Here is a 16,616-nt window from a genome sequence, read left to right as displayed (position 1 = left end):
GAAAAGAATGTTATGTTTATGTAGGGGTCGGTCATAAATCTAGGAAATAGAATGCTTAGAAGGCCCGAGTTGTACACAGAAAAGTCCTCCTTACAGTTGGTTCACATATCTTAAAGGGGAAATATCAGTAAAAGAGACATAACAAAACCGCATAAGCGGCGGATTATTCTTATCAACTATAACTAGATGTAGTACAAATTCTGCTGTACCCGATAGTCCATGCACGTATATACCAAAAGACTAAAGAGTGCCTTATTACCCAAACAAAAAACCAATTGACTCCTTCCCATATATACAAAATTCACAGCATTATTGCCAAAACACGAATGGTGCTTGACCTATGGCCGATTGAGCTGTTCACGGCGGTAAAAGAGAAGGAAACCAAAGCTAAAATCACAGTCAGTACAACGCCATAATATAAGTAAGGGAAAAGGGGGGGATCACTAACCTAGCAAGAAGCTGGAAGAAAAGGGCAATCCAGAACCACGCATTGGCAACTGTGTCCAGCGACGATCCAACAGCGGGGGAGATGCTTGCTGGGCCGACCTTGTTTGGCGCGAATCCACGAGCACAAATTGTGGCGATGGATCCAAGAGATTGCGCGGCCAATAGGACGAAAACGACGTGTACTCGTGTCAGAGTCTGCAGGAGAATCATTCCCAATCCGACTTGTTGGATCTCGTCGAGAACGCCGAGCCAGAGCCAAACACACCGGGATGCGATGGCGCCGGAAGTTAAACCTCCAGCCCATGGAAGGTAGTGGCCGATGTTGGATGTTCCCCACCATGTTTGCGCCCATCGTGGTGCACCGATACTCAGGCCGAAGACGGGTAAGATCCAACTGTGCTCCTTGGATAAGAAGCGGAAGAGGAGCATCACAGCGATCCAGAGGATGATAAAGAAAAACAGGACCAGGAGGACAATGTACCATGGTTTGGTGTGCTGAGAGGACCAGAGGAATGACCAGTTTCGACCGAACGCGGCGGAAAGGAACCAGTTCTGGACGATGACCATGAAGAAGAACCAGAGGACGATTCGGCGGCGGAAGAGGGAGGTGTAGAAGAAGAGGATCTTTCCGGGTGCTTGGCGATAGTACTTGGGCAAGCCAAGGGCAAGGAGCATACCGATGATGAAACAAACCGCGGCAATGGGCATCACCACAGCCGAGAGTCTCCAGGAATTCAAGGCAACCGTGGAAACACCTCCAACTTCCGCTGAAGTGACTCTGGAACTCCAGTACCACAGGGCAACAGTGTAGAGCTGTGAGATTCCTTGGATCATACTGGCGCGGAACATCCAATCCTTCACAGGGACGGCACCTTGGTCACCAAAGTTGAGAGCAAAGAACAAGGAACCACTGGAAGATGCTGCGGCATAAGTACCTGCGGCGACATTCTGAGCCCACGCTTGACCGAGGTCCGAGAGAGCGAACGGAGAAACGCCAATGGTGATGAATGCCATGCAGTAGATGAACCAGGGGAGAGAGAGGACTATCACAGACGGGAAGCGGTAGAAGAGGAACCACCAGGCAATGGAAGAGACACAGTAGATTGCCGCGATCACGTAGAGCTTGACTGCCGTCTCACCAATCTGGCCAGCCAACAGGGTGATCTGCGCAGAGTTCGTGGCGATAATCTGTCCGAGACCCAAGAATAGAGCATAGACAGGCCAGTTTCCGACACGCCATCTCATGAAGCGCTGGATGGCAATGGGTCTCTTGTATCCCAGACGAGAGAGCCACAGATCAATTTCATCTGTATTGTTCTCATTCGACTCTTCGTGACCCTCTGTGACGAGGCTGTACGGCGGGGCAGGCTCGTCAGTCTTGTCCGAGCCACTTCCAGTCACGGGTCGCTCTTTGGGCTGCTTCTTCAACTGCGCATCGCTGTACATGTAGAAGAACTTCCGCTCACTCTTCATGAGATAAAGCTCAATACAATAATCTGAAATTGAGTTTTTCTTGTTGAGGTTGGTGAGCTGCTGTTCAAAGTGCCGCGTGAAGTAGCCCATGCTGTCCGTAAAGGTCGGGTCGACCTTTTGCAGATGGAAATTGGGTTGATCATGGTCATTAACAACAGAAGGCAAGGAGAGGACAGACATATTCGGAGCGTGAGCGAAGGGTACAGCCGAATCAGAAAGATCCCTAGTCAGTCTCACTGGAGAGGGGTCCCTCGACATGAAACGCATTGACTCTGAGGTCGACGAGATTGACTCGCCAGACTGATTGCTGTGTCTGGGGTGCGCGCCGAACTCCATAGGTGAATTAACTGCTGCCATGGCCTCTTCTTGAGAAATGAGTTTCTCCTGTGGTGTGGCAGTACCATCATCGTCGGCGTCCGTGGTATCACCGTCGGCGGGCTCGGTGAACTGACTCCCACGCTGCGACTTCCTGAAGAGACGCTTTCTGCCATGTCCTGGTCCAGATCGTCGACCAAGGGACAGGTTTCGACCCAGCATGCTACCTCTGTTGCTTTCAGCCACTTGCATTTCTTGAGCTTCAACAGCCTGGAGCTGCAGAAGGGAAGGCTGGAAAGGCTGTGGTGCTCTGCCAAGTGGTGGCGTATCCAAAGCCGTCGCTGACTGGAATGATGAAGGGCGGGTGACCAGTGCAGAGTCTCGCAACGCTGGCGTCTCCCAGAAGATCTGAGTGTCTCGTGCCGTGCCTGCAACAGTGAGTTGATTCTTTTGGTGATGGATCTGAATAGATGTCCGCTGTAAGACCTCGAGCTTCTGAACCCACTCGAGAACGGGGAATCGCTGCTTGGCAGAGTTTTCGCGCATCTCTTTTCGGGTCTCCGGTGTTGAGTCCAAAGCGGACTTGATGGCGGTCCTCAACTGGTGCAAGAGATGGCGGGCTGAGTCGGATTCCACAGTGTACCACCAACCAGGCATCTGGCCTAAACCACCAATGCGAGAACCAATTCCAAGTGCACCCTTACGACCAAACTCAACGGCAATCAATCCGAAGGGCTCGTCGCGAGACGGGATCAGGGCGAAGTCGGCACCAGAGAACACGAAGGGGGGGAGGACTGTGAACTGTGGCTTCGAGCAGACACGGCCTGGGAACATTTCCACGATGCGCTCGAGCTTGATAGCGGCCAGCTTACCATAAAGATCAATAATAGGACCAATGCAGATCAGCTGGACATTAGGTCTAGCAGACAGGACAGCTGGCATAACATCCGCAATCAAGTCGACTCCCTTCTGCTTAGACCATCTTCCGACAAATACTAGCAAGTCAGCGCTGGGATCCTCGTCCAGACCAGCCCACTTCTGTGCCTGGGTTTTGTCATTGGCGTGCTCGTCAGCAGACTGAACCGTAACTTGCACATCGGGGTCTTTCTTCAGGGCGGCTGTGTCGGAGGGATCTGGATTGGGAAGACTGCCAATCTTGCCGAGACTCCAGAAGATTGGGTAACGGGCCAATGAGCGCTTTCCGTATTTCTCGGACACACCGACTGCGCCAAAGCCGCGTTGATGGAATCGCAAATAGCTAGCACCGGTGTGAAGCAGGTTGAAAACGCTGCCAAACTGACAGTATTTTGTGGCCACTTCTACTGGGAGATTGAACACAGCACAGACTTCTTTCTTCTCTTGTGCGGTCCTCAGAGCCCAAAGACCTTGGAACTCGGCATTGTGCAGAGACAAACAGACTGGAATAGTTCGCGACGGGAGCAGGTAAAGCGGTGCCACGCAGCCGTGGAAGTCGTTGATGTGATAGAGATCAATCGAGGGTGTTCGCCGCATTACCTCTGCAATACATTGATTCCAGGCCGAATAGTAAATTGCACTGTCAAGGTCATCCATACGTGGAGGGTATGGCTCGGCCTTGGTCTGCTGGCGGAAAACCGGAGCATCGAGTAGAACATAGGTGATGTTATCGACAACGTGATACTGGACCTTGACTGAGTAGGGATGATCTAGGATCGTCACCACGAAAGGTTCAACAGGCGTATCCTCAGGGTAGTCAATATCGCCGACACACGGGACCACCCAGATGAGATTCTGGTGCTTCAGATTTTGGGACATGAGCTGCGCCATCACTCCCAGGCCACCAATCTTGACTTTGATCTTCCAGTCTTGAATGTCATACTCCATAGTGGCAATCAATACAGTGCGTCGTTGATCGCTCGCGCCTGCCATTCCCATGATTGTTGGCGGGGCCTTTTCTGCCATATTGATCTCCTCGACATTATCTTTGGAAAACGTTCCCTTCATTCTGCGCCAAAGCACCACCGGGAACTTCTCGGTCTTGATGGCATTGCCATTCAGGTTGAGTTTGACCCGGTAGAAGTTTCCGATGAAGATGAAAACACCGGCGCAGCCCATAACAAGCGGAATAACCCAGAAAAGAATAAAGAGGACCAACTGGGCCCATCCAGATCCAACGGGAATCAGTTCGTACCTTAGGTTGCCATCGTTGAGGGAGATGGTCCAGCCAAGATGCGGGAACGGTGGCAGAATGGTGATGTTGATGACGTTGGATGCGAGGTAGGACGGTGGAAGCTTTTGAACTGAAGACGAGTTGCCGACGTCACCGTAGACCTCGGTATTATCAGGAGTGCCCTCCTTGTCCTGGCCCCAAACGTTCAGCTGACCCACAGCTGGCCATTCGTAGACGAAGTCGTAGATCCAACGAGACGTTTTGGAATCGAACTTCATCTTGCTGTCCATTCCTGCATCATAGCCATATTGGTTATATGGGCCGTTGAACCAAATGTGCGGGAATCTTCGGACTGTGGTGCTCGCATAATCACCTTCCTGGAGGTAATCGCTGCTTCCAGTGAGCCTCGAAAAGTACTGCACCCGGATATGAGTTCCCTCCCACTTCTGGGCGTCCGTACCTGTGAAGGCTGGGATGGTAATAGTCGTGTTGCCACCTGAATAAGTCGTCCAATCGGTCCAGCTCAGGCCGAAATCAGCCGTATATCGGAACATGTCCGCACCGGCAGCTCTGTGCTGGATGTAAAGGTCATCGTTGGACTTTTGCACTAGGCTGGTAGAGTAATTGGCAAGCGGAGAAATCAGGGGATTGTCAGAAGCGCCTAGGCGGATCAAGAATTTGTCGGTCGCATTGGTGTAAACTCCGGAAGTGGAAACATTTTGGACAGTTAGTTGGTGGATTCCGTGGTGGACGTTCTTCAGGTTTGCAGACCATGTCCAAACAGTCGGGATTTCGCCGGTGAAGTTATGGCTGGTGGTCCTGGCAGAGATATTGGCGCACTTGACACTATCCGTATCAAGCACGGCGGTGATGTTTTTCTCTGTTGTAGAATTTAGGTAAATGGCTTCTGTGATGCTGCTACAGTCCATTGCCTTGGAATATCCAAGCTGAATGGGCAGGGTTTCGCCCGTGTCTTCTGAAGATAGCAACCGAGTATCATGTCCGGGATAGAAATCGGTGACGGTAGGGCCGGGTTCGACGAAGTTGGAGCTCTTGACATAGGCCCGGTATTCCCATGGAAGCAGCTCCATTTTCCTGACGCATCCATAGAGGTTGACGTTGTCTGCCTTGGCGGGGCCATCCTGCAAGGTGAGCTCATCGTAAGGATAAAAGAGGTTCTTCAATTTTGTCCCTGAGTCGAATGGAGCCAATAAGGACGTATTCTTATCGCTGCAGTTGCCCCCGTATGTGACGGTTGAGTTTCCATTCTGATACACAAGCCATAGAGTTTCGTTGGCCAGGATCGCGTCTGTTTGTACCGCAGGGAAATAGCTTCGCAGGACAGACCAAAGGCCAGTGACCGTGGGGGTGGTAGAAGAACCAGGGAGGTAGATGTCTTGTGTCAGTTCGGAGAGTGTTTCGAGGTACAAGCCATCCATGGCGACCGGGTAATGCGCACGGATCTCGAACATGCGCTTCATGATGTTACGCAGTGGATGGGCGGGATTCCGCTGGTCGTACGTGACAGTGATATCATTGCAGCCATCGCGACCCTTTTCGATGGGGAAATCGTAGAACTTTGAGGTGTTCAAGTTGAAGCAGCCTTGTGTCCACCACGCGGTTTGGTACGTCATGGGTTGCCGACCGAACATATAGTTCGCTGCGGTAGCGTCAAACACGTACATCTCCTGCTCTTCTCCCCACAAGATGAGAGGGATTCCAGGCAGCTCCAATGTGATGATGTACAAACCCAGGAGGTATTTATCTGTGCCATTTTGGAGAGCTGGCCAGCGGAAATTATCCTGGTTCGAGACACCATACATATGTCTCGGATCAACTTCTCCTGTGAATGCATTGAGGAAATCGTTAGTGATGAGCATCTCATTCCAGGCTTCGATGAAATCGGTAGGCAAATCAAAGCCAGCAACCAGGTTACCGTCCATGCCTAGGAAACGGGTCATCGAACGGTAAATGGTATAGTGAAATGCGGAGGCATCCAAAGCTTGCAGCCCATCGTCTCTCAGGAACGCCCCATCCGAGCTGTTCGTGATCTTGATACCCGCGCCTGCGTTGGCTGTACGCTGGTTTGGTTGGCGGCCGCGGCCGAGGTAGAGACTGCCAAAGCTGTCTCCAGATGTGATCTCGCCGGGGAGGAAGAAATTTTTCTTGCCGAGTGCCTGCGCGCATTCACGGTAGACGGCCATCATCTCACTCAGGGGCTCGAGGGTCGATTGCACAGACTTATCGAAGCGGAAACCGTCGATGTCTAGACTCGCGATTTGGAGGCAGGAATGTTGAGTGATCACATCGCGGACCGGCTTGTGCCATTCACGTAGACGATCCTGCACGGAGGCGAACTTGGTAAGTTGACGCTGCCAGTCGGGGAAATTACCGAATGCCTCAAGCTCTCCGTATTGATCGAAATCGCTGTTATAGCAACCCTTCAAATTTTGGACGCCCGAGGTGGTTAATGGATATCCAGTCTCATCCCAGAACTTGGGATAGCTGCAAGATTCGTTATAGTCGTTACCGAAGTTGAAATCGGCATATTCTCGGTCGGTGACCCATTGGACTTCATATTCAGATGCTTTGAAATCGGCGGAATCGTTCAGATGGCCTTTGAATCCGATGAGGTTGCTCATTCTGTGTTTTGATCAGCTCATGAACATCCCAAGATGCGCGAAGATCAGAGCATGACTTACGTTGCCAGTGTGTTATCCACCAACACATACATCTCCCGTTTGTGAATCTCCTCCACGGTCCGCCTCCAGTCATCCAGTGTTCCATAATGCATGTCAAGGAGGGTGGTATCGACCGGCGAGTACCCATCGTAGGCCCAGGGCAAGTTCATCAAGTACGTTCCGGCGAAGTAGATGACCTTGTCGGTGTTAGAGATGGAAGCATTAGGAGGCCGGGTCCACTAACCTTGAATCCCATTCCCTGGATGTAGTCCAACGTATCTATCAACCCCTCCAAATCACCTCCATGGCGCATCTGATTGGAGTTGACCACATGCTCAAAGGCGGTCCCGTTGATATCGTCATTGGTCGGGTCGCCGTTGGCTATACGGTCCAAAAAGATTGTATATGTAGGCATGCGCCAGTTATCTGGCGACGGGTGATAATCATGGTCCGGCCATGCTCCCCAATAATCGATGGGGCTTTCGGCGGATTTGTTTTCGTTGAGATTGTATTTAGCGAGTGGTTTATCGTAGGGCCAGGCAAAGGCAAAGACGCTCAAAAACGACAGTATGAGGAAAGCTGAGCGCTGCATTTCCGTATATTACTGTTATCAGCAGGAACCTGCTGCCGGAAAGATGCGCGACTCAAAAAACGAATGGATGAATTTTTGACAAATAGCGAGAGTAAGATGAGTGAAAGAACGAGGAATCAACTGAAACAAGCTTCCAGCATAGTGATTTGAAAGGTTTTACAGAATACAATTTTTACTAATGTTGTATGGCGAATACATATTTTTACTATGGAGAACACATCCTTATCGGGCCGAACGGATGGGTGGCTTGGACTATACATAGTCCCGTCCACTACGACCCACCAGGTGAGATTTTATCTATCCACTGGCTTTTCGCCGCTGCTTGGCTGCTTTTCGGGTCCATGTCTCAGATAGATCCAGGATTTGAGTCATTATGAGCAGGCGACCTTGGGTTGTTGTGGTCTAAGTGCGCCCAACCAAGGACTTTAACTTGACTATGTCTGTAGTATGTGTATATTATGTCTATATCGATGTCTTGTACACCTCAGCAGGAGATTCATGACCCGAAGATGGGCTTATGCAAAGTGCAATTCTTAGCCATACAGCTGCATCAGCACACCGCATCATCGCATCACTGTATGGCAAAAGGCTTTTGATGTACCTAGGTCCAAGCACAGTACTTCGTATTCTTTTGTTCTTTTCATATTGAAGTGTATCTATCATGCAAGCAACTGGTAATCATCGAAGCTTATCTTTGTAATTAATTAAAAGGGTTTAATCCAAGCTATTCGATTCTACTCCCTATAGTACTCCATAGACACGGGACGATTAGATATTGTCAAACGAGGCTATCACTTGATCAACCTGGCTCTAACAACCCCCCCAAAAATTAATGAAAAATACACCACAATCCAAATGTCTGAGAGACATCCTGTTTAACCCAGGCATTCGGTTACAGGGTGGTATATTGGTGGGTTTGTTTCCATTCGGATCCGCCCGCCTTCGACGTCACATCTTGGCTGACCGGCCTTTTCGACCACTATCGCCAGAACGTCGCCAGTGTGAATCAGGAAATAACCCACTGTAAGAACTTGGAATTCCTGCCCGTTTAATATATGTCTTCCTGCTCTTGGTCCTCCCAGCCTGCTTCAGATGTCTTCCCATGCTCCGATTAATAATCTCGTATCCCGTGTCTTAGATAGAACCGAGCAAACCCACCCTCCCATATGTACCTAACAATTCGTCACCCCCTCTTGTTAAGACCCCGGAGAAAAGTCTTATCCCGGGGACTCTATGCCACTAATGCAGTGACGGGGCGTGGGCATCGTATAGAATCATGATATTTGCTTTTGCCGCCCTCAGGTACGTAAATATACGTAAGCAGCGTTATCATCCGTGGATGACTTGCGCGGCCCAGACGTGGTTCTGGATGCATGGCTTCGACGCTTTCTTGGTCGTATTGACAATAGGGGTTTGAAGCTTATTTTATCTACTTGGTAATACCAAGCGAACGCAACGTTCTAACCTCTACTGTATATACACCCGGCGATACTTGATGACCCGATACGAACGTACCGATAAGAGTAGCTTAAATATATCGAGTCTTGCTATATATAGCCGAAGGCGATAAAGCATTGATTGGACCATGCGACCCATATGATAGCTGTCTTTGAACGCCTCCATTCAGAGTGGAGCACGGTTCTGTTCACTTAATTCGAACAATCTGGGTGATACTCCCATGGCCTGTTCAGAAACGCGCTAGCGCCTATTTGATCTAGCCTGGGGCCGATCGTCATATAGCGTGAGGAAATGTCTTATGTATGCCACGCTGGAGCCTATACGGAGGATGGTAAAAGAGGATGATCGTGGCAAGCCCACCAACCCAGGCCCACCCTAGTTGGGGGCACCACCGGATAGCCAATTTTGGGCAAATTTTCACCGACCAAGTTGTAGTCTCCTTTGTGTGTGGGTTTGCCACGATACTTAGCCCTGCCATTACTCCAGTTGCCTCCATCCCATTACTTTGCCCTAGGCATTGACCTATGAGCAAACTCGGATATCCGAAGTTCCCCCATTGTTCGGTTCGCGGGCTTAAGTCGGCCGTTCCGACAACCTGATTTCAAAAACGCATTTCGGTGAACTGGGGCCCGAGGGGTATCCCGTATTGTGCCGGGGTTTGGAGGGATTTGGCCAGGTGAGGCTGACAACAGGCGTGAATGGCTTATTTACCATTGGCTGATATTGCCTTTCGCCTGACTCTCCGCCTTCCTAATTTATACACACGATAGATCTGGGTACCCAATCTCCGATTCACGACAACTATACCCCACATAACCAGATCTTCTTCGTTCGCACGTACATCTTTCTTTGCTCATGTATCTTTATAATATAGATGCCCCTTACTTGAACTTGACGCATTTCAAAGACGAGGTTACCTCTCGCTTTGATTTAAGACCACACACAATACTAATTTTTGGGCACTTGAAAAATCTTTCATAAAGGATATTACCATGGAACAATACAAGGCCTAGACACAGTCCACTGGGTCAATTGTTGCCTTACTGCCGGTACCTGGGCCTGGGGTTAAAGACCAAACCCCAAGTCGCCCGGGCTATTCCGTACTCGGATCAAAACACCCTTCGCGGCTAGCGCGGAGTACAACTTTCGAAAGCATGGCGCATGAGAAGCTCTATGTAGTTACACAGGATTCTTGACCAGCCTATAGGATCGTGCTTGTGGACAGTCATAATGCGAAAACCGCTTCCCAGAACGGCGAGGTGCATAACCGATTGCATACAAGGCATGATATATATTGCGAGAATCCACAAATATCTCAACAATCTATGAAAATCAGATCGTGGGGTCTACGGACATATCCAAATTCGATTAGTCCATGGCATACACAATATGCTTCATATGCGCCCCCTCCAGGGCTAATGCCGTACAACATGATTGGAATAATATAAAGTCGAGACATCTTCTTGGAAATCATCATGTTCAGATCAAAATTCAGATTAATTCACGCGGAAGATGGTGTCTCCCACATCCAACATATCCGAGCACCTGCTCTTGCTGGTGTACGTCGTACTTGCCTACACAGGCATCAAGATAATCTACCGCTTGTATTTCTCTCCACTGGCCGGATTCCCGGGTCCACGCTTGGCAGCAGCAACCAGTCTCTATGAGTTTTATTTCGACGTTGTGAGAGGAGGCCAGTTCATGTTCGAGCTGGACCGTTTACATGACAAATACGGTCCTGTCCTCCGCATCAATCCCTACGAGATCCACATCAAAGACCCCAGCTTCTACGACACTGTCTATGGCGGGCCGCTAAATAAAAGAGACAGAGTGCCTGCGTTTATTCACTCGGGAATGCCCCGGGCAACCTTCGAGGCTGCGCCACATAATCTCCATCGCGAGCGGAGGAAGTTATTGAGCCCGTTCCTTTCGACGCAATCGGTGACAGATCTCCAGCCTGTCATCCAGGAGAAGGTGGATTTGATCTGCAGCCACCTGTCGAGAAGGGTCGGTACGGGGGAGTTCCTGGACTTGCACTCTATCTTTGCTTCTTTCGCCGTAGACGTGACGTCTACGTATGTGCTTGGCCCTACGAATTGCTATAACTACTTGAAGAACACAGAGATCACAGACGAATGGAAGCAATATATCACCAGCATCTTCGAGGGCCTGATTCTTCTCAGACATCTTCCATTCCTGGTCAACCCGGCACGTGCTTTTCCTAAGATTGCCACCTTCTTCTTTCCTACCTTCTTCTGGGCTCAAAGATGCGAAACGGTATGTATGGTTATTATCTGGAATGCAAATATACTGATAGAGGATTAGAAAATAGATAGAACTGTTAGGGCTGCGTACGAAAAACCAGACGAGAAGTCGATGTTATCGACTATTCTCTCCAATAAGAAACTGCCCGACGAGGAAAAAGAACTCGAACGCCTAGAACAGGAACTGAAGTTTCTGATCATTGCCGGGACTGACGCGCCTTCCCAAGTGATGGCACTCACTATGTTCCATCTCCTTTGGAATCCAGAGATATGCCAAAAACTCAAAGACGAGTTAGATGAGGCTTTCCCGGTTCTGTCCGACGCGGACTGGACTAAGTTGAAATATCTTCCATATCTGGTAAGCAGCATTGATCCGTATTTTTTTCATGGACTTTATTAACAACGTGCAAGTCTGCTGTATTGAAAGAGGGTCTACGAATTTCTGCCGTTGTGACATCAAGGCTTCCGCGTAGTGCACCAGATGAGGCTTTGCAATACGGAAAATGGACCATTCCACCTGGGGTATCTTGTACTCAGTCTACCAATCTTGTTCCTGGCTAACACATTGCTCTAGACACCTATCAGCATGACCACCCACTCCATTCTACGAAGTCCCGAAGTCTACACCGAGCCGATGAAATTCATCCCAGAACGCTGGATGGGTCCTCCCGAGGAAGTTCGCGTACTGGATAGATATCTCGTTCCGTTCGCGAAAGGCAATTCAAGTTGCATGGGTCAGAGGTAAGTACCTTCCAGTCTCTTAACCAGTTCCAGACCAGCGGCACTGATATATACTAGCATGGCCTACTCGTGGCTGTACGCAGTGATAGGTACCGTTGTCCGCAAGTTCCAATTGGAGCTTCACGAAACCGACGAGAAGAATATTCGCATTGTTCGGGACTGTTTCAATGGACAGACGGTCCCTGGCCTCAATTTGATTAATGTGACAGTCGCTAAAGAGTTCAACTAGAAGGGTCTGCATGTGAATTATCGGTCTGTTTTGCATCTTGATTAGATTTCATTCTGTCATCTCTCGGTTCAACTTTCCCCCCTGGCACTTGGAATTACCTGCTTATGCTTTGTCTCATAGAAGAATAGAAGGGCCAGGAAACAGACACAAGACTATTATAACACGCATTAGAAAAAAGCCCAAATCAATATATAAAACCCACCTGACATCCCCAACTCACATTCACCAGTCCCTAGACTATCTATCCCCTAGTCCCAAAAACATAATCCCGATCAACAGCCAGCCGCCCAGCCCCAATCTCCCTCTGATAATGCTCGACAAGCCCAATAACGATAAAAACCCAGCCGCGCTGCCCAAGGTCCTTATCACAATTCATGACGGGAAACGAGACATACAGCTCGCGCCGGTGATGCATGGCCTCGTAGTGGGTGATCTCACAGTCTCCAGCGCGGCACCGGTCAGCCACTACGTCCATCAACTCTTCGTCGGAGAAGAGGTAGTCTGTGATGGATAGCTTGACTGATACCCACCACAGGTCCGTCATTGGGCTGAGGTTTTCGTAGTGGGGCTGTCCGTTTGAGAGGAAGATTGTGCGTGTGTGCCTTAGGGCTGCTCGGCGTCTTGGGCCTATGGGGTTCCAGGATTGGGGTAGTTTTGATCTGAACATGGCTTGATGGTGGTGGGGTGGAGTTGGGGTTTGGGTTGGTTTGGATGGACCGTCGCCGTGGACGTGATGGAACTGCTTCTTGTCTGATGGTGTGTAGACTTGACGAGGGATTCCGAGGTTATTTAAATGCGATGTAGTGAGACAGTGGACAGTTCTATCGAGAGACTGTCTTTGACATGGTTGGGAGAGAACAAAGTCTTTTATGTGAGGTTGTTAACAATGGCTTTGTTGGTCTCTGACTAGTTAGGCAGGTACTATGACAATGTGAAACGAACAAAGCCTCGAAGCCTTTCGCTGCTTATGATTCGAAATCAAGGATTTAAGAACAATGTCGATCAGCGCTTTCCCTTAAGGAGCTTGACATTCGTTGGTCTGATATTCAGTTCTTCTAATCAGAGAACAATGAGATTTCTCTGATGGTATCGATCATATCACACTAGACTTAGATAGTATATTGACGTCAAACCTAGTAAATCATCCATTCTCCATCGTTGAAAGTGAAAATTTTATGACTTTTAAAAACGTCTGATCTTGCTGGGATGGAAGTATCCAGTATGCAGCTATGTAAGACTCGACAAGATTACGCAGTTTCAAAGGTCATACGTAGAAATTCGTCAAATCTATGCTTTTTACTTGCCGTTTATGAAACTTAGGAAGAAGATATCAAAAGAAAAAAAAAAATCTAACAGACTAATCACGTCGTTCTCAAAATAGAACGCGGCCGAGTATTCTTACAATGAAGAGGTCGTGCAAGAAGAATTGCCGATTGGACATTGTTTTCCACGTTGCCCCAGGAAAAAAAGAGAGAACAGATGCCAAAAGGCTAGCCACAAATACAAAGGAACATAACCAGCATGAACAGAGTTCATTAATCGTACCTGGATACCGCGTAGGGGTTGATCCAAATAAACTTCGATGCGTCATTTTAATGCATGTTAATAAGCCGAAACCTCTGCCGAGGTCCAGAGCAGAGCCTCCAATACCACTACTCAACGTAGTTGGCAGGGAAAGGTCCCTTCTGTCCTCTCAGCTCGCCTTCCCACCAGTCATCCGTGCTATCGGTCTTCCGCACGACGCGGATGCGGTCACCTTCCCGGAAACTCAGATCGCCATTCCCCTGTCCGTCAAAGTCATACAGCGCCGTGACAAACACTGGACGGGATGACGGCGGTGGTGGCGGGGGTTTTTTCTTCCCTATGGCGGCAGCCATGGGTGATACCTTGGCCTGGAAAGAGTCTACATTGGGGCCGGCAGGTGATCTGACCACTCCTGATGAAATGGGAGTGGCTTGTGGGGTTGGCATGAATGTAGGACGAGGGGGCTCGAAGTAGTCACCGCCCGTTGCGAGGGGCTTAGATCCTGCGGCGTTTCCAACGGGAATTGCGCTGCTCTTGTGACTGAGCGTTGACAGGGGCGGAGAGGGAGGATATTCTGGTACACAGGGTGTCTGGGCCGACGATCCTGGTGTTTGTGAGCCTCGGCGGTAAGACGGGAGCGAGGTCGATGAGGCATTGCTAGGAGCGCGGCTTCCAATTGAAGGGCGTTTCTTATTGTCGTGCTCGGCTGCAGCTCGACGCATGGCCTTGCCAATGGTCAGGGAGCCGAAGTTTTCTATTTCAGTTTGCACAGGTTTGAAGGCAAACTCCCAATCTTGGACAACTTGTTCCATGTCTGGTGGCGGGGAGGGGAATCCCTCTTCTGCACAATAAGTGTGAAGGACTGTGTAATAGTTTGCAAGCATGCGGTTTTGGATCTCGACCTGTGCTTCGAGGAAATATGGCGTCAGGGAGAATATGAGAGCGATTAATGTTGGGAGTCGCTGTCGTAGGTCCTCGTCGGCAGCTTGGTAAGCCTGGATGGCGATTAGTGCTTCTTGGTCTATGAATAGTATTGAGCATTGGGATTGTACCTCTTTCGTATCGGCAAGTTCTGCCTCCGCTTTGGCCAGGTTCGCATTGTCGCGGTCGGTGCGCTTTGGCTTTTTCATGAGGCTATCAACACGTCCTTGGGAGATTTCAAAGTCGGTCTAGAATTGAGATATTAGAACTAATCCACCAAGAACGTCGGTATTTATTGTGTACCTTCTTGTCGTTTCGCTTTTTGATCGTCTTTTTCATCGGCGCAAGGGATTCCTTTGCCTGCGAAGCCGGCTTGGTCATGCGAGTATCGACAGCACCGAGTTCCTCTATGAGGTCGTTACGTAGTTCATCATATTCCTTGCGCAGTCGGTTTGTCCGAGCTAATCTGACGGGGTCGGTATCCACGGCGTTGTGGTTGGACGGGGTTTCTGAGGAACCAATGATAGGACCGTAGAGGCCGTCGAATTCATCAATAAGGCGACTCTGGTAAGTTGCGATAGAGATCCAAGCATCACGCCAGGATTGGGTAGATTCCACGATCTGATCAAATAACACGTATCAGGAAATGCGACAGAACGCGCGTCATCGGGGTAACATTGTCTACCTTGCCTAGGAGCATATCTGCATCGTCGAAGTCTTTTAAAAGCACAGCAATTTGACTGTCATCTGCAGACGACTTCGTCGTCATGCGACCAAAGCGTCTCGTCATGTTCTGCATGTTGGGCGATGAGCTCTCAGAAGCTGGGGAACGCGGAACGGGAAGAGAGGGGATGACAGAAGCGTGTTTGAAACAAGAGTGAACTTTAATTCAAGTCAATATTAATCAATGTATTCAATTCGTCCACATCCAATGCAAATGCAAAATGTAGATGATGGGGAAGAAACATTGAAAGAAAGGAAGGGGAACGTCCCATCCCCTCATGACACATAACTCAGCCCCAATGCGTTTCAGCCTTTCATGCGGCTCGTGCCACGACCCCTCCAACGTATTTGACCTTTCGGGAAGGAGACAATGTCAATCTCCTGAACCCTTCTCCACTCTGGATAGATCATATTAAATCCGGTTATCCATCTTATCTCGTCAATGCGGAATACTAGTATATGCCCTACAGAGTACGGAGTACGGTGAGGCATTATAGTACTTACTACTTGCTCATAAAATACAGTATAACATACACATACTCCGTACAAGAGGCGCAGATATAAACATTGAACTCTGGGAATCGACGAATCCATCCGTGGACGGACAAACTTAACCTGCTGAGCTCAGAACTCTATATCTTTCACGTGATCCGGATCTTCATTTATAGTTGCCAACGTCAATAACCAGTTAATGTAACAATGTCGTATTCGTGTTCTCTTCGGTCATAATCCAATATAAAATACGGAGTAGTATCCCCGATATTAGGCAACGATCAATAGCTCTTTCTATTCCGGGTATGGCGCCCTCACTCCCACCCCCATTTGGTCCTAGCCTCACCCGTTTTAACAGCTAACCGTGCCAAGCGCCCAACACGCACTTGGCACGGCTAGGCCGCTCGCCCTACGGGGTACCTTTAACGGACCGAGAGAATGAAATCCCACCTGTGCTACATAGAATTGGGGTTGTTTAACGTGCAAGGTGAATCCAGTCGAGAATACCTTATCTCGTTGTGGCATCGTATAACGCCCAAGTCTGGTTTCCAATAAGGAAAATATCACCTATTCCAATCTAAGAAATACAAGGTTGTATAGTAATCCA

At 49.3% G+C, this 16,616-nt stretch overlaps 4 protein-coding genes across 4 annotated transcripts; 1 reads left to right on the top strand and 3 right to left on the bottom strand.

Moving 5' to 3' along the window:
* Window positions 1-338: 338 nt before the first annotated feature.
* On the bottom strand, window positions 339-7,657 carry ags3 (alpha-1,3-glucan synthase Ags3; the record flags this gene model as incomplete). The annotated part of the gene is made up of 4 exons (XM_039070993.1): window positions 339-387; window positions 449-7,027; window positions 7,087-7,262; window positions 7,310-7,657. 4 exons carry the CDS (start codon window positions 7,655-7,657, stop codon window positions 339-341), a joined length of 7,152 nt encoding a protein of 2,383 aa, XP_038930675.1.
* A 2,970-nt stretch (window positions 7,658-10,627) lies between these two features.
* LCP9604111_3407 (cytochrome P450) lies at window positions 10,628-12,349 on the top strand (the record flags this gene model as incomplete). The annotated part of the gene is made up of 5 exons (XM_039070992.1): window positions 10,628-11,392; window positions 11,441-11,737; window positions 11,791-11,901; window positions 11,954-12,120; window positions 12,178-12,349. The coding sequence occupies 5 exons, from the start codon at window positions 10,628-10,630 to the stop codon at window positions 12,347-12,349; spliced, it is 1,512 nt and encodes a 503-aa protein (XP_038930674.1).
* A 241-nt stretch (window positions 12,350-12,590) lies between these two features.
* Window positions 12,591-13,016, bottom strand: LCP9604111_3406 (uncharacterized protein; the record flags this gene model as incomplete). Its single annotated transcript, XM_039070991.1, has 1 exon — window positions 12,591-13,016. One exon carries the CDS (start codon window positions 13,014-13,016, stop codon window positions 12,591-12,593), a length of 426 nt encoding a protein of 141 aa, XP_038930673.1.
* Window positions 13,017-14,001: 985 nt separating this feature from the next.
* Window positions 14,002-15,593, bottom strand: LCP9604111_3405 (BAR and SH3 domain-containing protein; the record flags this gene model as incomplete). The annotated part of the gene is made up of 4 exons (XM_039070990.1): window positions 14,002-14,868; window positions 14,926-15,042; window positions 15,098-15,415; window positions 15,480-15,593. 4 exons carry the CDS (start codon window positions 15,591-15,593, stop codon window positions 14,002-14,004), a joined length of 1,416 nt encoding a protein of 471 aa, XP_038930672.1.
* Window positions 15,594-16,616: the final 1,023 nt, after the last annotated feature.

This window comes from Penicillium roqueforti (assembly GCF_015533775.1).
Source record: "Penicillium roqueforti strain LCP96 04111 chromosome Unknown scaffold_05, whole genome shotgun sequence".
NCBI lineage: Eukaryota > Fungi > Ascomycota > Eurotiomycetes > Eurotiales > Aspergillaceae > Penicillium > Penicillium roqueforti.
The sequence above is the reverse complement of the archived record's forward strand: the minus strand, read 5'-3'. Positions and strand labels throughout refer to the sequence as shown.